Source organism: Hippopotamus amphibius, chromosome 3, assembly GCF_030028045.1.
Source record: "Hippopotamus amphibius kiboko isolate mHipAmp2 chromosome 3, mHipAmp2.hap2, whole genome shotgun sequence".
NCBI classification, from domain to species: domain Eukaryota; kingdom Metazoa; phylum Chordata; class Mammalia; order Artiodactyla; family Hippopotamidae; genus Hippopotamus; species Hippopotamus amphibius.
Genome location: NC_080188.1, coordinates 20,110,702 through 20,130,542, shown reverse-complemented (window position 1 = coordinate 20,130,542; position 19,841 = coordinate 20,110,702). Strand labels below are relative to the sequence as shown.

The window sequence follows — 19,841 nt, the reverse complement described above, 5'->3', positions numbered from 1 at the left end:
TACATCTGGGTTCCTGCCTCTGAAAGTGGAGTCTTTGGGCTAGAGCATCAGCATCACCTGGGAACTTTTTAGAAATGCAGGCCCCGCCCCAAACCTACTGAATCGGAATTGGCATTTTAACAAATCTGGAGAGGATGTATTTGCACATTGAAATTTGAAAGGTGTTGATCAATGTCCTTCCCAAACATCCCATCTGCTCTGTTGATAACCTTGTTAGAATCAAGTGTGACCTTGAGAAATGCACCCCTGGTGAATTCACGTGATGTCCATGTAGGTGAGAGGGTGGGTGCATGCCACTTTGCTACAAATGAACTTAATTTAGTAAGTGCTCCGTACTGACCTGGATACCAAAGACACAAAACCGAAAAAGGCATGGTTGAACTCCCAGGAGCTCAGAGTCTAGTGGGGGACACAGAAGGTGCTACAGCATCGCTTTGTCCATTGTCTTTATCTGTGTCATTTGACTTCCTTCACCCACGGAGTTCTGTCCCCTTCTCTGGAAACAGTTTCTCAATATACCGTCTACAGGCCACCTGCCTCCCAGTCCTTTGGATGCTTTTGTGAAAAGAGCAAGGGGTCACTCCAGAGCTTCTGAATCAGTCTCTTGGAGTGAGCCCAGGCATTTTCATTTTAACAATTACTATGCACATTATAATTTAAGAACCACCAACACGGGTGCTGCTTTGATATCCTTGGTGATTATGCATTGTGATACGAGGGAGTGTTTAAAAACAGTCTCAGATGTTCAAGGAGTCATTCTGAGCTTTCCTTATCCTAAATTCAGGGCGAGTTTCAAGTGGCCTCCAAGTTCAAAGCTGCTTTTATCTTTGGGTGAGGCAACATGAGGATCTTTGTGGATGGTATTTAAGGATTCTTCAAATCCATATTTATATATTTTCTAGCAGCATGTTTTCTAGGAGCAAATTAAATGCTTTGTTCTATAATGAGTTAACAGTGTGAACATTGTTATGACAATCCCATGACTTTCTTGTTTAATGTTTATACTCATCTAATCAAACAAATTGAAATTGGATTATGGCTGTTGCACGTTATAGCAGTTATTATCCAGTTTAAATGCAGGTCTGAAGGAAATAAAATTGATTTTTCTGTGCTATTTGCGGACCTCATAGGTTATTGGTGTGCTGTTTGGATTTTCAATTAGGTTTGTACAGAGGAGAATAAGATTAGTGCTTGGATTTTTTTTAATTTTTTTAATGTATTATGTAAATAAACTGTAATATTTCATTCTAATTAGGGAGTCGGATGCCTTAAAAGTTTGGTGATCTGCTTTTGTATTTTTATTTAAAGCATGTCAGGTTTCTAACGTGGATAATAATTTTGAGGAACATTTCTATTTTTAGAAAGAAACAAAGAAAATAATAGAGTAGAACACCATTATAATACTCAGTTACTACAGTAACAGCTACCTTATTTTTCAGGGAATGGGCTGTAATATGTACCAGAATTTCACAGATAACTGAACCTATCTTTCAATAAACAAAACGCTTTTTTAAAATATTGCCTTTTTTCTGCAAACATCTTTTGTATACCTGCTCTGTGTAAGCACCATGCCCAATGCTAGGCCCTCAGAGTTGATCTAACATAGGTTCTTCACAAGAACAGACATCTCAACACCACTGACTGCTCTGAAAGCAGAGCAATGGGCCAGAAAACACAGTGGGGAAGGGCTTCAGGGAAGAGGTGCCTTTTGATCTGGACCTTGACTCAGAAGTAGGAGTTGGCAAAATGGACATCTGTTCCTTAAATTGTAAAGGCATTACATGCTGATTACATGCTCATACCCATAAAAATATTGATTGATTAAATTTGATTATTATTAAATGTATTATGCACTTACTGTATGTCAGGAAATATGCTTGCTGCTGAAAATATGAGGGACAGTCCACAAAACCATTCTTAGATTCGATAATCTGCTAGAAGGATTCACAGAACTCACAGATAAAGGGTACAGATTAAACTCCGCCAAGAGAAGAGGTGCATAGGGCGAGTCCAGGAGAGATCCACACCCAGAGCTTCCGTTGTCCCCTCCCTATGGGGTCGTGGATGGCAGCGCTTTCCCCGCATTGATGTGTGACAGTGTGCACAGAATACTGCCAACCAGGGAAGTTCATCTGTGCCTTGGTGTCCAGAATTGTTACAGGGGCTCCACCACGTGAGCATGGTTGACCATCCACCCAGCTGAGCTACATCTCTAGCCCCACAAGAGGCAGAACTAAGGCCAGATGACCCAAAGCCCCTACCCTAAACCACATTATTAAGACTATCTAGTGTGACCCAAGACCCCCAGGTAAAGCAAAACATTCATATCAGGTATGACATCCCGTGTCTTAAAGATTGCCTTCCAGAAGCCGATGGCAAAGGCCAGACTGAATTCTTTACTGTACAGGAACAAAACCAAACACTACTATAAGTGTATAAAACTCACCGTAAAGTGCAGGAGACAAGGACTGTGCAGGAAGAGTCTGGATGCTTGGGGTTGTGAGGTGGGCGGTACTGTTAGGAAGATTTTTCCAAAGGAGATAAACTGAGATCTGAAGGATGAGAGGGATTAGCCAGGTGAGTAGTGCAGGGAAGAGCATCTCAGGAGCGGGGACAGGTGGTGCAGAGGCTCTGAGGTGGGAAGTAGCTGGGCATTGCCAGAAACTGAAAGCAGAGGAGGCTGGCGCAGACACAGAGCAGAGGGAATGGGATTGCAGCATTGACCAGCAAGAAGACAGAGACCAGAAACCAGGAGGCCTCAGAGACCCTGAAAATGATTATGGACTTTATTTCCAATCAGCAGGAAGCTGTTGTAGAGTTTAAAAGCAGGAGCGCAGATGCTCGGATTTGTGATTTCTTTTTTTAAACGGTCTTGTGTGGCTGCTGTGAGAATAGCCAGTCAGGGACAAGGGTAAAGAACTCTGAGAAGACTGTTGCGACCGTTTCAATGGGAGGAGACGCTGGCTGGCACTAGGTGGTGGAGTAGGAGAAGGGGGTGAGTTTGAGACTGTAGCAGGAGGTAGAGTTGGCAGGTCTTGTCAGCCCTGCCAGCAGACCCTTGGCTGTCACACTGTGCTGTCACTAGTGGGTGTCTGGCCACCCCCTCTGATCTGTGGCTTCCACTTGGGTATAGGCAGAGAAGCAGATAACCAAACTGACTAGAATTATGTGGAGGACGGAAGGGTGTCCTCTGGCAGGGTGGCAGGTGCAATCTGGTGAAGTCGGTTCATGTCTCCAGACTAGGTGGTACCTGTTCTGGCTGCTGAACCCCAAGACTCAAGCCCACCCCCACGTCTAGTATGGACTGTTCTGAACAACTGTGGCCGTCTCAGCAGTTCATTGTAAACAATCCTTCTAAATAACTGAGGTGTTACTGGTCATATATTCAATACACCATGAATTAAATCATGCCCCCCTTGGAAAACAGTCACTAACCAGAAAAGCCTCATATAAAATTGTCAGCCTAGAGCCTGGCACTTAGGAAGAGCTTAATAAATGCTGAATGAGTAGGATGTTTAATCCTCTTTTAAAACAGGAACATTAAAAAGAGTTTCCAGTACATCTGTGGTATGTTTTACTAAACCCAGACAAGGCCTTTTAGTTACATACACTCTTGATTTACCATGTATATTTTGTATTTTATGTTCCTTTCCCTATAAAAGGAATGTGTGGAACTTTGAATTTGGCAGAAAACATGGGTAATGTTCCCTGCCTATTTCATTTTGTAATTGATCAAATAACTTATTCTCGCCCAGAAATAAGTAGAAAAAGGAAATACTTTCCGTACACATAGAATATGGTCAGTAAGAGACCTTGGGTTTTCCTTTCAAAACTATTTTGGCCAGTGACTGGCCAGCACTCATTTTAAATGCTGTTATTTAGCCAGGGGGACACTTTTCTGCTTCCTCGTATGTGGGGGGAGGGGCGCTCTCCGCTAGATGACAATGTTGGGGTGCCCGTGTCATCTCCACGTTAAGTCAGCAGTGAGCAAAAGGTGCCTTAAGAGAGGAGGGGTTGGGAGAGGTGTGGAGGAGTGAACCGCTGTTAATATGCTCCGTGTAAATTGGCAGGAAATCTGTGAAAACTACCTTTCAGGTCCGTTCAGAACTTGCTGCCTGATCGACTAAACCACAGTTTGCTTCTGCTTAGCTGTGGTACTGCAGAGGCTTTCTGGCTGAGAGTTGCAGTACGGCCCCTGTCCCTGGCACCCGTCGGGCAGGTCCTATGAGAAACCTGAAACCCAGGCCCGGGATGTCAACTTTCTAAAGAGGTGGGATGAGGATGAATTTTCCAAGTCCTGGGAGTCCCAAAAGGGAAACATTCGTCATAGAATGGGGGCAGGTTGGGATGGGGGCACTCCGCTCCTCTCTTTTGTTCAGCCCCGGCGCCAGCGGCAGGGAGCACCTGGCGGGGGCACCTGGCAGCGGGGCGCGGGGTGGGGGTGGGGGCGGCGGCCCACGTGCCTGCCCAGCAGCCAATGGGCTGCAGCGGCGGGCGGGCCGGGAGCGGCGAGGCGCGGATGGCACTCGCTTCAACTTGAGACGAAGGGAACGCACCGCTGCTGCTGTGAGCGACCGCTCCGGGGCGGCTGGTGCCCGCAACTTGGTCTCGTCCCCTGCACGGGGGCGGCATCCTCGCCCAGCTCCAGGGCGGCCCAGGAGGCCAAGGTGAAGGACGTGGGGAGGGGGCGGCGCGCCTTTGTCTGCAGGTGAGCACGGAGGTGACGGGCGGGGTGGGCGCCTGTGGGACAAAGGCTGCATCCTCCCTTCCCCGGAGTCAGTGCTTAGCGAGGGGGTGGCCAGGAGGCCGAGGAGGAGTCTTTCTGCCTTGCTGGAGGGAAGGATGAGGATTGTGTGAAACGGGAGGAAGGTGAAGGAGTCTTCTGATGCTATTTACCAGCGTGGCGGGAAGCTGTTCGGGGGTGGGCCGTTTGGATGGTCCGCCCTGGGCAATTCTGTTGTGCCCAGTGTTATGGTTGAGTAAATGAGTGCATTCATCTCACATGCCCTCTGGTGCATCCGCGTGTATGTCCTCTTGTCTATATGAGGAGTGAAAAATATTGCAGACTCTTGGTAGTCTGATTTTTGAATTAGAAGCAACGTACTTTGGTGTAGAAAGACTATGCAGTTTCAAATAATTTTAGCTGTATGGCTTACAATATTGGTGGACTTCCATGTGAGAAAATGTCTCAAATTCCCAAAATGTAGAAAAGCAGCCAACTTATCACATGCTCGTTCTTGGCACTGAAAAGAAGTGGATTTTTGGTTTGGTGTTTTTTGTTTTTGTTTTTAATAAAGAAAAATGTGATCTAAATATTGAACACAACCCTTGATTGGATTCTCAGGGAATCTGTGTCTTTTCTATTATCTGTTTCCCTGTACCATATTATATCCAGGCATGTCTATCGATTCCCCAATTAATGTGTTAGCTGTGAATCTTCATTACTGCCTTGGGTGGGAGAAGGCGGGGAGGAGTCATTCTCATTAGTCTTTCCTTTCTTTTTATAACTGCTGCTGCAGCGTAGCTTTGACTGGTATCATGAATGGTGGATTCCGCCTGCTTCCCTCACGTTGTTCTCTTTCTAGTTTCTTTAGACCACGGAGCCATCAGTTCCTCCTCCAGCCTTACTCTGACACAAAAGCAGTTCTTAAGTTTTCTCCCCCAAAGTTCAGATCTTTGGTACTGCCTTTGAGTTGTTACTTGCTTTGTGAAGCCTCTCAAGACAGTAGTGTCCTGAGGTCTTTCCCAAGAAGTTAGATGCATAATGCATTCTGAGAACAGCCCCAAATCTGTATTTCTAAATTTCATCTGTAATTTTGTAAGTTATCAGTGGTTGTGTTGCCCAAAGTGAGATGTGTAGAACAAGCTTAGTAGGGGAGAGACTTTCTATAAGGCATCAGCCATGGTTGTAGAAAGTGCTGTGGAACGTGGCTCAGAGTGAAGGCATGGGCTATGTGCTGGTTTGGTCAGGAACCCCACCTTTCTGACAGCTGCTGGTTCGTTTATGAGTTTTTCTGTCATTCTAGCAAGTCCTGGCTTTTGAACAATGGGGATCATTTAACAGGCATTTATTGAACAATTGTTGTGTGCTCGCCATTGACCCTAATGTTGAAATGCAACCTTCTTGCTCTCTTGGCTCACACTGTTCTGGCATAGGACCCATTTGGGGTCCTCTGAACTGGAGCATCCCTGGGAAGCAGTGTGGGTGACCTTGAGGTGAGCCAAGAGGATGCTGCTGCTGGCTGCTGCCCTAGAGGTCAGCTGAACCCAGGCTGTAGGTATAAACCGCTCCAAGGGTGGTGGTATTAATCAGACCAGTGGGTCGTTGTGCACTGGACTCTGTCTTCTTGAACCTGCTTGCCTTGATCGTGGATACCGCTCAGAGGAGCCTGGGACTGCAAAGAGGCCAGAAGCTGAGTTCTCAAAGAGTCTGAACAGTTTCATTGTGTTTTTTTAGATGTGGTTATTCCAGTCTGTTTCGAAAACTATCATTCATGCAGTCTCCTAGTCCCTCCTCAATAGCTTTCATCTGGAACAGGATTGAATTTCATTTCTGTACCACTGACTGAGCAAAGCTTTATATCTGTCCCCAGTTTCCCAGGTGTTGAGGTGACTCCTAGGTTTAGAGACCTGGAACATGGTTGGAAAACCCCTATCACGCTCTCTCTGTTTTTTTGTGGATTTGGGGGAGTGTTCTGATGACACGTTATTTCTCGCTTGTCTGGGTTTTCAGACTTTTCCACAAATCCTGGGGTCACGTGGAAACATACTAAGTAGGAGTATAACTTGTTCTTTTCAACTGCCTGCTTTAAATACAGAACATAACATTTTTGAGGACGTCTTAGCCCTTTGAATTCCTCTGTCCTTAACATAGTACCTGACATAGGATGCTCTCCATAAATAATTGAGTAGTTGGATGAATGCAGATGAAATATTTCATTTTCTGTTTCTAGGGGTTAACTGTGATGATCACATGTACATCGTATTTATAATCTATGGATTAATTTGCCCTTCAGCAGATGTGGGACACCTGTGTGTCAGGCATCTCGTGAGGCACATGAGGGAATGAGACAGACAGGGTTCAAAGAGGCAGGAGATAGGCTGGAAAACAATTCCGGAAGCAAGATGAAATGGATTTTGATAAGTAGCGTGAGGTCAACAGCACAAGGCAGCAGAGAGAGAATACCTCGGTGGGGAAAGGGGGCACCAAGGGGCAGCCCGTCCTAGGAGGTGATGTTTGAGCTGAGCTTGAAAGCTGGGAGGAAGCCAGATGTGTCAGGGGAGCAGGAGGAAGGAGGAAGGACGAGGAGTGCTCAGCATGTTTAAGGATGTGCGAGAAGGCCAGCGTGGCTGGAGCCTGGAGCGGGGAGGCCAGTGATGTGCGCTAGGGTGGAAGAGGTGGTTGGCGGGAGGGGGGCAGGATCAAACAGGGCTTTTTTGGTTATGGCTGAAGGTTTGGTTTTCTTTTAATGCCATGAGAAACCTCTGAAAGGTGATAACCAGGGGAATGCCATGATCTAATTTATTTCATAAGGAAGATCTCGGTGAATGCTTGAAGGGGTGTGGATATTGGGAGCTGAGGTGGAAGCTGGGGGTTTGGTTTGCAAGTCCTGGTCCAGGAAAGATCCAAGTGGTGGCAGAGGGGATGAAGAGATGCAGATTGTGGAGACTGAACTGGCAGGGTTGACTATAGAAGATGCAGGAAAAGGAGTCATCTAGGACCATACCTGGATTTTTAGATTCATTGTTTATTTCTGTTGGATATGTTAATGGAAATAATGACTTTATAAGGACAGTTAAGCAACGGGCAACTCACTTTTAGTTTACGTTATGCCAAGACCTCGACTTCATTTTGTCTTAGTCTCCAGTGCAGATGAGCAGCCCTGCCCAGTGGAGTGCTCTGCAGTTGGCCATTTTTTCCAGAACATTTTCACCCTTCAGTGCCCTGTCCTTCTCAACTGGTTATCAGACCTTTGAGCATTTTCTTTGTTCTGTCATAAAAGTGAAGGATCACAGTAAGAAAGAAGACAGGTTTAAGCTTTAATCCATACGGAATTACTCTACCTTTGCTTCCAGATTTATAAGATACCATCGATAATTGCACTTGAAGTTGTTTATTTCGTATACCATATCCTTCATGGTTCCAACAACAGATCTTCTGTCGTAAATAAGGCTTGTTCTATATCTATTTAAAATCAGAAAGAGTAATGTTCCTTAGTAACTTTGCAGGAAATTCACGGTGCATTTTGAGAGCTAGAAAAGCCACTTCTTGTATTTAAAAAGTAGAGAAATGAAATTCTTGGTCTCTGATGGGATTTTTTTTTTGGTCCCTCCTTCTAGCTTCAGATTTGGAATATGAAAGCATACAATGTCTTTGTCAGTTAACTTTGGTTTTGAAACCAAGTTTGGTTTGAGTTTGCAGAGAAATCTTGATGCGGAAGATATTCCTTCTGCAGTCAGAATTTTAGGCAGATGAGGAGGGGCGACAGTGACCGGGGCTGCCATCCCTTCTGATCTGAAAGCCTGGACTGGTTCCCCTAGAACATGGAAGTGTGTCTGGGGATGAGTAAATTATGACAGTTGAAATAATTATGATAGAGAAAAAGCAGCTGCAGAGAACACAGTTGACAATCAAGGCTGATTTGACCTGATTCTGTCGTGTTGAAGCATGCATCTGTTTGCCAGGTTACATGAAAATGCTGTTTTCAAGGAGTCTAGTGTGTTTTGTTTTTTATAAACTGGCTGGAGCAGAGACCCATATTGATTCTGGTTCTCAGTTTGAGCATCCAGGTAGGATCTAGTTGAGCAAAAGACATTTTGCTTCTAAAGCTGCAAATTGGAAGAGTTGTTACTCCTGCTTCTAGGTGGAATAGTTTCCAGCTGGCCCTGGAATTTGTCACCTGTAAGGAGGATGATTCCACCATCTCAGCCAGTCACAACGGGGTTTAACGCACGCTCGGTTTACTGCTCTGCTGTTACCATCTTGAAATTTGTAGTAATTTTTCACGCAGGGCTTGCATTTTCACTTTGCGCTGGGCTCCGCAAGTTATTGAGCTGGTCCTCGTCTCCCTGTTAGTCCAGGTTGTATGTTGCACCCCTGAATCAGGCTGACATCTAGAGCAGAGTTTCGCATTTGTTCTGTAAAAGGCCAAATATTAAATAGGTGGGGCTCTGTGGTCTCTGTGGCAACTCCCCAGCTCTGTCGTGGTGGCACAGAAGCAGCCTTAGACAACAGGAGAGGAAGGCGTGCGGCTGTGTTTAGTGACGCTCTGTCTGTAAAAGCAGACAGGGGACAGACGGACTGTGAGCCTGGGGCCCTCGTTTGTGACCCCTGATTTAAGGGACCTGCGTGGAAACCACAGTGGCAACTGAAATAGAGACCTTGTCCTTAGGAAGCAAGAAGGCTTGGTCACCTTTGGGCAACTTTATGGTATTCTGGGAACCTGTCTCCAGAGAGCATTCCTGAAGAAGGTCAGGCTGTTAGGGGTACTTCTGTGGCCGACTGTCATTCAGACGTTCCCAGACCCATGCTTGAGCTTCTCTGAGATGGCGTGTAATTCTGTTTATCAAGTGTGAAGACATATGGACAATAAAAGGAAGGTAGACGCAGTAAAAACAGGATGGTACCATGATGGGATTGTGGTTTTGTTTTTTTAAATGTTTATCGTATTTGAGGGAAAAGAAAAAAGATGCTGGAATAAGGAAGCTAGCTGTGTATACAAGGTAATCTTACCAAATAGGAACGGTGTGCCTTTGTCCAACTGTATCGTGAAGTTAACTCCTGCTCAGGTAGTGTAGCACCTCCAGGGGTGGCGCAGAGGGCCAGGGATGCTCTCTGTTGCCTTATATGTAGTTCAGCTCTCCTTATTTCCCCTGTCTCAGTGTGGATGGAAGTGGTTGTCTGGGGTCTTTTCTCTAAATGATAAACAAAAGTTTATATCTCTTAGAGTACAAAGATAAAGAAGATTATCCGGGAAGTCAGTAAATCTTGATAGAATCAATATACAAGGGAAATTTATATATTGATTTCTTTAGGAGCAGAGGAGCCGTTTTTCATTTAGACAAATGTTTTGAAGGAAGAATCTAGTTAGGGCCTCTGGAAATGTCATTTTTGCTGGAGATGATCAGCGTATAGATTTGCTTTGTTTTCAAATCAAGTCATGAGAGATTAATAATCTCAGAACTCGCCTCCTGCCCATTCAGATAAAATATATGTTTTATCAACATTGTTTCTCATTGACATGAGAACACAATGTGAACTAAAATTATTTTTTTTAAAGTGCCCACTGTAATAAACAAAAGCAGGAAAAGAAGAAATCCAGTCAAGTCCCTGTTGTTCACGGCATTATTCTCTTACCAACATGATCGGGAATAAGGGGGAAAGACCTTTGTTTATGCTACTTATTTACTTAGTCAAAAATATTTATTGATTACCTCCTATGTGCGAGACAGTGATGAGTGAACACTTACCCATGATGGTGAGTGAACAAGGAGGAAAGATTGCCATTGACTCGAATTTTACTTTTTTATGGGGGAGAAGGAAGGACAGACAGTAAACAAATAAGCAGGGTAGTTTTAGATACCTTGAGAGTTGACGGTGACTGGGTGGTCCGGAGGGATGACTATAAGGAGTCCCTCATAGGATATCTGGGGGACTAAGTATCCAGGCAACAGAAACCGTGGCTCCAAGGCAGAACTGCTGGGCGTGTTTGTGAACAGAGTATGGCTGGAGCCCAGCAAGTGTGGTTGGGCAGGAAGTGAGGTTAGGAAGATAGATGAGGAGTTTGAGCCTGGGGTGGGAGCTAGTTATAAGCAGGGGAGCCACAGGATAAGTGTCTGCTGTATAAAGAAAGAAGGAAATTCTCAGCCTTTGCCGTGGAAAGGTATTTAGACCAAGCACAGCAATTAATTTTTGTCACCTGGTCCAGCTGTGGTGGAGCCAAAGATCCAACAGGGATGGAGACAGGAGGGGAGAGCTGAGGCTGCCTCTCTTTATCAAGGGGTGAGGAGAGCCCATTCACTGGGAAGAAGACAGGCTCAGGTGCCAGGTGCCCCCAAAACACAGAGCAAAGGCGAGACGGGCCAGGCCAACCTGTCTTCCACTTGTGGATCCACCACTTTCTAGCTGTGGGGGTTCAAAGCTTAGATTCTCTTATAAAATGAGAGCAGTGAGGCTCCCCTACCAGGTTATTGTGTGGCTAGGTGATAACGGGCACCAAGAGCAGAGCCTGGCTGGGCGGCAGATGGAATAAAAAGGGAACCGCTAGTGTTATTTTGCTTTTAGTAGTCAGTCATTCTAGTGTTGATGCCTATTTTTGTGTAGGTATTATTGAGTTTACAGAGTATCAGGGATACTTGTATCTACATGTGTCTCCAAAATTTAAATGAAGGCCGAATGTCTTGGCTTTTTGTGTGATCTGTACTAGTATTCCTTCTCTCTGCACAAAGGAATGTGGATTGGCTACATAGGTATAGCCCTAAAGACTCTTGAACGTTTAGAGACAGATTTAAGAAGGTGTCTTCCTTACAAGAGACCCTCCATGAGGCTGGCCTGGGTGTGTGGAGTCGAAGGGAATTCACTGACAGGCTCGCCGTGGTTTTAACTCAGAGCCTGGTCCGTGCCCTGCCAGTGGTTGGTGCCCTCATGGCACTTCTTGCATGGAAACCGCTTTGCCAGTACAGGGAACTGTCATCTTCCCTACTCTGTGCAAAAAGTCTTTCAGCGTTACCTTGTTCTCCGACCTCGTCAGTTAGGGGCTTTCTGGGTGTGGAGTATTTTGTTTCTTGTTTTGCCGTCTCTACTCTCAGGAAGGAAGCCAGCGCATGGTTTCACAATTCAGGTATATTTTACATTAATTTTATCCTTTGATTGTGCCCTAAACTTTATACCCTGAAACCATAATGTGGCATGAATTCTCTCTCACGTGAGAGCTAAATATAAGTTGTGTGTGTGTTCTCTTTTTGCTCAGATGTTCAGAGAAGCAAGGTTTTTTGGGTTTTTGTTTTTAACTGTAATACAGCACAGATGAAAGCAGATGCTCGTTAATTCTTGCTCTCTTCAAAGATGGACTTTGAAAAAAATTCTCATTTCCTGGTTGCTCTCAAATACCCTTTTTCTGCCTCATTAGTAAGCTGACTGGTAACTATTGTGTTTTCTCTCTAGTGGCATGAGAAAGTCCTTTGTTTAGAAGGATGTGCCTTGAATTTCAATAACCTTAAACCACTTTAGATCCTCAACTTCACACTTATTCCAGTTGGAACACTAACTCCTATATCTGCCAGTCAACAGTTAACAGGCTGCGTGGTGCTGGGGGGCAGGAGCAGGGAGGTGGGAAGGATGCTTGTTTTGCAAGGGAAGGTACATTTGTCAGAGAGAGATGTTCCTGGTGCCGTTTGGCTCTGGGAAGGACAGAACCTCTCCCTGAGCTGAATTTTCTGAAACTCACTAGACACCAGATGGTAAATTTGCATAAACTCAGAATTCAGTTCGGAGGTCTTTCACCTGCAGGGTGTGGATTCTAAAGGGGTCTGTGAACGAGTTTCAGGGATTACTGAACTTTCTTCCCCACCCCCTTGAGATGGTATGTAAAAGTGTGGGTCTGTATGTATTTCTTTCTGAAGTGTTTTCATCAGAGTCCAAAAGGTTCCATGATCCAAAACAGGTTAGACACCTTCCTCTTAGCAGACCTCCCCCGCCCCTCCTCCCCATGGGTTGGTAACCACACTACTCAGCATACCCATCAGGTCCACACTGCAGGCCGTCCTGCTGTGCGAGTCTGACACAGATGGATGAGTGCGATCCTCACAGCACTCTTAGGACATGAGTCGTACCACTGTTGCTCCCGTTTCACAGACAGGGAGACTGAAGAACAAAGAGACTAAGGGCCTTGACCAAGCACAAACAATGAATAAATGTCAGGGACAAAACACTCGAAGCTGGGGAAAAAAAGAGAAACTGTCAGGTTCAGGAGTTGGTGTGAGAGTTTTCATGACGTGAAGTTTTATGTCTTTACCTCATTGCCTTGTGGGTAATGCTGGTCTGTGCTGGTGCTCAGAAAGCTCAAAAGACTCTCAGGGATGCAAGACGAGCATCAGAAAGTAGCACAAAGCAGAGAGTTCTGCAAACGTGGAGCGAGAAGTACCCTGGCAAGTCTTTGCTTTACGTGCTCAGCTTGTGAAAAGTCGGTGGTGTGCATTGCATAAGAAGTTGGTGGCTGTGCCGGGGAGATGCATCCTCTTCCAAAAAGCTGGAGTCGTAGACTTGCTATTCTGCTATGCTTTTTTTTTTTTTTTTTTTTGAGGAATTTCCTATGCATGTAGATGCCCAGTTACACATGCCAAGTCGTTCTGTTATTTCAGGCTTATTTTAATGAAAACATTGCCAGTTACTCCTCCGTTCATTTTCCCAAGAAACAGCCGCCAAGAGCGTGCGGATCAGGCAGCCTTCGGGTGTGTGGCTGGCGTGGAATTCATCCTGGGGCTGAATTCTTCCCACCCGCATCTTGTACAGTGAGGAGGGACCACGCGTGCGCCTGACTCTATACGTAGCCGAGCCCACGCTCAGAATGGCTCGTCTCACGGAGAAGCCCAACTTTGGGCTGATGTTTCTTCCCCAGCACGTTACAGGGTGTCAAATTGGTGAAGCAGCCGCCACTGGGACTCTGTCATTTTTTGAATGACGTTTCAGAGATCACTCTGAAGTCCCTCTTTGTGGCTGGTTTTTCTCTTCAACACTGAAATCAAGCAGTGTCTATTAACCCCAAGCAAGTTAACCTTGTTAAAAGTTCACAGTGTCATTTTTCTGAGTACTGCCTTCAGGGAAAAACATAGTAGCTACATATTGATGTTATTTCCTTAAGTGAATCACTAGTAATGGGTCTGATTCCAAATATCCAAGACGCCAATAATAATTATACACAAAAGAAACAGATATATCCTTGGGTGTCTAGACTCAAGGTTACTTAAGTATAGTACTTATACTAGGCATAAGCTTTTTATTAAGAATAAAAGGTTAAAAGCACCTGGCATAAATCAAAAATTAGTCAAAGAAATGCTGCCCATTCATCTTTGTAGTAAGAGTGCAAGCACTTGAATTCTCTTCGGATAAAAATCTGAACATTGGCAGATTCTAAGAGCATCTGATCTTAGATGAGAAACCCAAGATGCAGCTTAAGTGACTTGCAGAGCATTTCCTGAAACTGGGAGTAGAATCCAGGTCTTTGGATCCTTTGCCGATCATCTAAATTGCCTCCAAAGACTGCCTTTGACAGTCGGGCGGTGCAGAGGGGCAGGAGCGATATGGGGGGAGGTGACCTCATCCTGTGGTAAGTGGTGCCCAGTAAATCTGAGGAGAGGCCACAAATGCTCCCCCAAGTGCCCTTTCTTTGGTGGGAGACATTGCACCTCACACTGCCCAGCATGACCCACCTGAGACGTGACACGGTCAGATGACCAGGTGGTGGTAGCTATAGTGATGCAGTCTCTTGCATGTGTGACATAGCAGGCATGTTTTGCACACGCCATCTCATTTAATTGAGTTCTCATGATTACCCTGAGCCAGGGGTCCTTGTCCCTTTTTCACTGACGAGGAAGCAGGTTCCGAGGGGCACAGAGAGGGAGCCTAGGAAAAAGAGAGGGTAAGTAACCAGCAGGATTTGAACACAGCCCTGACCCCTTACTCAGCTAAAGGGACTCTCTAGGGAATTTTCAGCTGCCTTCTCCCCCTGCAAAAGTTCACAGGCCACAGGGAGGGAGGGGGGTCCCCCTGTTCACCTAAAACCCCCGTTGCAGACCCTTTGCCCCATCCTGAATCCCTGTGCATAGCAGCCTGCTGGCTCATTTGGGAGACACACTGCGAGGTGGTTCTGCAGGACTGTGAAGAAGCATGGGGCTCCCGTCCTAGGTGCATTCTCAGAAGACCAGAATTAGAGTCCTGCAGGCCTACAGTCAAATGCTGACTTCACCATGTACCTCTGTGTGACGTTGGTCAAGTCCCTTAACCTCTCTGAGCTTGTTTCCTTTTCTGTTGGCAAGAACAGTAGTTATTTACCTTGTCAGGTTGCTGTTAGGGCAACACAGAGCCTAGTCGCTGGGAGTGTGACTGCGGTCGTCACATATGCTGCAGTGTGGTTACTCGTGCCTCGCGGCGTGCGTATCATGGTGGTTTTCCTCAAGTATTGGGGTAGATGTTTACATGTTTGTTACGGAAGTCACGTATTCTTATTGTATAATATTTAAACAAATATATTCAATACAATCCTCTGTAATCCTCCCTCCAGATAAGAGTTGACAGTTTGGATGTTAAGTTGTCCCAGATGTTTTACTATGCATATATTAACATACACACTCTTTTTTGTTGTCTTTCCTATAAGACCATAGATCTTTGACTTAGGCTGTTTGCTTGCTTGCCTGCCTTCCCTGCATTTAATAAGGTGTCACAGTCAATATTCAGTATCAGGGTGGGTAGCTCCGCCTTTCTGCCCAGTGACTGTGCTTTGCTGTGGGGCCTGCTTGCTCTCCCACGCCGTGATTTCAGCTCTGATCTCCGCAGGGTCCTGCTGGCCGCTCTGTGACCCTGGCCACAGAGCCCCTGCAAGGGCAGCTTTCCGCCTTTCCTCCTTGTTATCCAGTGCTCCGCCTCTTCAGTCTGCTCAAGTGTGATGCATGCCTGTGACTGACTTGGGGCTCTGCCCTCGGGCCCCTTCCAATTGGCTGTGCTGAGACCAGAAGTGGGGGCTGCGCGCTCTGGGTCGGGAGGTTACGTGGCTTCATCAGGGTCGGCCTGGCAGCTCAGAGCAGCTCTGGGGATGGAACGCAGAGCGTTCAGCCCCAAACTCCAGATTGCTGTCGGCCCCTCTCCACGTTCTGCCCCTGCCTTCCCCGGCACAAATCTGGTTGCTCACCTTAAAGCTCACCTACTGGCCCTGCCGCGGCCCATCTCTGCCCTTGGCCTGCTGCCCTGCCTCTGCCCCCTCCCTCCGGATGCAGCGCGTGGAAGGAGTACAGTACTCTGGGTTGTAATGTTGTAGCTCTATTAATGGGATGTCAGACGTGTCAGTAAAGCAGGTAAAGCTGTTGCCATGTCGTTGTTTCCATGTGTTTTTTATTGGGAGCAGGTGGAGCTGGGAAATGAGGATTAGTACTCCTGTTCACTGCAGACGGCTTCCCGTACTTCACTGCGATATTTTAGGCTTGATTACCTCCCCCCGGTTGATATGTCGCCTCTGTAAACTCAGCTGGCATCTCTTGGCTTCATCGTACCGTGGCTCAAAGTACACACTTCCGTGTGAGAGAGTTCAGCTAAAATAAGCACCGACAGGCTGTTAATTGCAGCCGAGTTGGGAAGTAAGATGGGATGTCAGCACTCAGAGCCTCTGTGAACAGGACTGTGTCCTTTACCGGATGCTGTGTGAATGCTAACGTGTTGTTTCTGCTCTCTTCCCTCATGCCTTCCCGGATTCAGAGAGAGGTAACCGGCCGATTTTCACTTCTCCCCCTTCATGCTGTCTTTGGTGTCTGGCAAAGCTCACTTGCTTTCTCCATGCCCTGTCGCCACCGTCATCGCCCTCATTGTCTTTGTTTGGTTTACGCTTTTCTCATTGTGATTGTTATGTGTCCTGCGTTCAACACCCTGTGGAATTGCCTCTGGGTCCCTGAGGCTCTGTTGCTTGACCCTGTTTGGGGGAGGTGGTGGGTAGAGCAACAGCGTGGTCCCTCTTACTCCTGGCTGAGCGGTCCGATTAGCATGCTAGGGAGGAGACATGGTAGAAATAGTCAGGTTAGGTACCATGCTGTGTAAGGAGGCTTTTTGTGCTTCTTGAAGAACTAATACTAGAACTTGCTTGTTGTGACTTCTCTATAGAGTTTTGTTGGTAAGGTTTGGTTCTAGGCCAATAGCCAGAAGGACTGACTCAATTCAGTCTGGATTATTAGCCAAAAGGTAGGGAATTCTTCTCCTCCCGTCCAAAGTCTAGAAGAGCATAACTATGGGAAGGCTGTAACCCCGAAATGAAAGGCGTTTATACCTCAGATGTGTGTGTTTCCCATGCCCTGACCGTCAGCCTGATCATTTGGCCCATGGGGGGCTTTTAAGCGCCGTGATTCCTCAGCTCTATCACTTAATGAAAGCTCCATTTTTGATGGAAGGAGAAAGTTTTGGAGTTTTTCTCCTTGGTAGAATGATTGTGAGTACTGCTTGGCAAAGCGAAGAGACACCGGTGCTGGCCTCTTTGCTCTTTGTGCTGGAGTTGGTCCCAGGTGCCTGCCACCTGGCTGGGGCTGATCTCCAGCCGGTGGCCACTGTCCTCCCTCAGGGTGAACTGCCGTCATCGCTCAGTGGCTGGAAGGAACGGAGATAGCGGAGGCTTGGTGGGTAACACTTCCATGGTGGGTCTTCCAGAGGGTATGCTTAGGAGAATTTGGGAGCTTGACTGACTTTCTCACTACTTTTGAGGAGGCTCTGGCCCCTGGAGGTGGTGGGAGTTTCTGGAGGATGAGGGCTGTGGCTTTGGATATGAGCTCCCTTGTCTAAAGTCACCACAAGTCTTGTCGGAGCCAGTGGTGAGGATGTTTTCAGATCTTTGCTAGTTCCTACTCCTCACTGGGAACCAGTGGCTCTGAATATTAACAGCAAGACTGTTCTAGAGAGGCTACAAATTCTGGTTCACCCAAGCCACCTGGATTATTTGCAGGTGGTAGAATGTCAGATCTGCTGTGTACACAGTCTGTGTGTCTCATAAAAGCACCTGGTGAAGGCGTCCCTGAAGAGAATGTGTGTTTACCCAGGTGATGAGTTGCTAGAATGCCCCTTTCAGAGTTTACAAAGTTAGCATCTTCTTAAGCTTTCAAGGAAGGAGAGCCTGAGTTTACCAAACCAGAGACTGAGCTTTGTGAAATTAGTGATGCCCACATATGGTGCACGTGCCACTGGGTAACATTTAAAAAACAGTCACGCGCGAGCATGAGTGTGTGTGTGTGTGTCTGTCTGTCTGTCTGTCTGTGTGTCTGTCTGTGTAACCTTCTGGATTAGCCGTTTAGGAAGATGACATTTCTTATTCCCTTTCCTTGTTTTCCCTTCTCCAGTCCCCTCCCCCAAAACACGATTTTCAAAATGCAATCAGAAAACAAGAGCAGGTAGGCAAAGAAGAGCAGGCAGTCTTGAAAACAGGACTCCTACCTACAGGCCCTATGCAGGTGAGGTGAAGAAGAGAGAAAGCCCTTTATCATGAAGGGCTGAAAATAGAGTGTTTAGATCCAGTCTTGCTGCTCTTTTGTCCTTATTTGCAGGTGGGACCTGTCCTCTGCAGTGGTAACGACTCTGTTCACTTATTGCTTCTACAGAAAGATAAGCTGGGAGGAAAGGGTCTTTGGGTACATTTCAGCAAGTGTTTTTATATTCATATCAGTACAAAGATTTATTAAAAACGTCCCTCAGGGATAAGGTGACAGTATATCAAAGTAGGCTTTTTCTTTGACTTCGTTTCCCTCCTTTGTAGTAACCACTGACATTAATCAATTGCCTTCATGTGCCAACCTTCACAAATTTGATCTGAGCAAACATGGATTATGTGAAAGACGTTACCAAATTGTGGAGACTCGGTCAGGGGCGCTAACAGAAACAATTTAGCAAGAGACCGAATGGCAGAGAATCTAACAGAAAAAAGAGGAGAGAGTTACTGTCAGACACATCTGGGCTGTTACGTGCCTGACAAGAGCAGCTCCAGAAAGCAGAGCCCAATCCCACAGGCAAAAGTTGCAGGGAGGCAAGTTTGCATTCATCACTAAGAAAAAATATATTTTGGTTCACAGGGAGCATTCAGTAGTGGAGCTCCTGGTGCCTTAAGTAACTGAGGTTTTCTAGGCACCACTTGTCTGGGTTGCTCTAGAAAGAGGGACTTGGAAATGTGAGCCTGGGTAGCTGCTGAGAGGCCTGTAGATGCCTGTAAATTCCTTTGGAGGAGGGATAAACCTAGAAGCAAATTTCATTTACGTAAGAGTTGTGGCGGGAGAGACTTAGGGAGAGGGTGAGCGGTTCTCTCCTGGCTGCTTTTTAATAGCATCCATTTGAATAAAGAATTGTTTATCCATTCATCCCATAGAGATGGATTAAGCCCCTACAGGGCGATTAAAATGCTGTTCAGCTGAGAACAATAAAAGCAATCTTTTGTCCTTTTTCCTTGCCATTAAGAAATTTGAGGCTGTCGTGTAAGATGTCTTAGCACTGACATTTTTCCCTGTCAGAACTCGCTGCTGGTCCTCTGGGGGAATAATTACTGGGGAGAAGAGCAAAAGGAGAGAGGAACAGAAAGAGCTGGAGACACAAGGGCTCAGCCAGCAACTGCTGAAAGGTAGTTGATTCCTGGTACTCACTTCTGTTACAGTTTAAAGAAGAGACTTCCCTATAAACCTTCCACTTCCTGGTTTATAAAGGAAATGCAGCAATCCCTGACTGCAGGAAATAAATGGGACAAAATGGGACAAAACTCCAGAGGGGACCGTCGACCTCTTTTAGCAAACGGCTTCTCACTCCAGGAGTGAGCTGGAGCAGAGGAGAAAAATGGTCCTTGCTGCTCAGTGTCAGATACAATGTCTCAGACAGGTGGGCATCTAGAAGAATTTGTTAGAAAAGACAGGAGCCTGTTCTGACCGGACCTCGGGGGTCATCGGGGCCAGCCCTGTGGTTTTATAGACAACCACACTGAGGCCCGGGAGGAGGCATGCCCGGGGGCAGGGGTGGAAGCCCATCTTCGCCCTGAGATGTGAGAGCTGTGGACACCAGGTGGCTGCAGCCCGAGCGCCACTGGTGGCTCTGAAGAGAGAAGCGGGGCGGGCGGGAGGGCAGG

General features: G+C 46.4%; 1 protein-coding gene across 13 annotated transcripts in view; it reads left to right on the top strand.

Moving 5' to 3' along the window:
* The window catches only part of APBB2 (amyloid beta precursor protein binding family B member 2), a 360,089-nt gene that overhangs the window by 321,006 nt on the left and 19,242 nt on the right, over window positions 1-19,841 (top strand). Inside the window, exon 1 of one of the 13 annotated variants that reach the window (XM_057729831.1) lies at window positions 16,323-16,468. The exons of the other annotated variants lie outside the window; for them this stretch is intronic. Coding sequence (XP_057585814.1) covers window positions 16,413-16,468 — 56 coding nt within the window. The 5' untranslated portion in view covers window positions 16,323-16,412. Of the gene's footprint in view, window positions 1-16,322; window positions 16,469-19,841 lie in introns of those variants that run through there. 13 annotated transcript variants of the gene reach the window in all.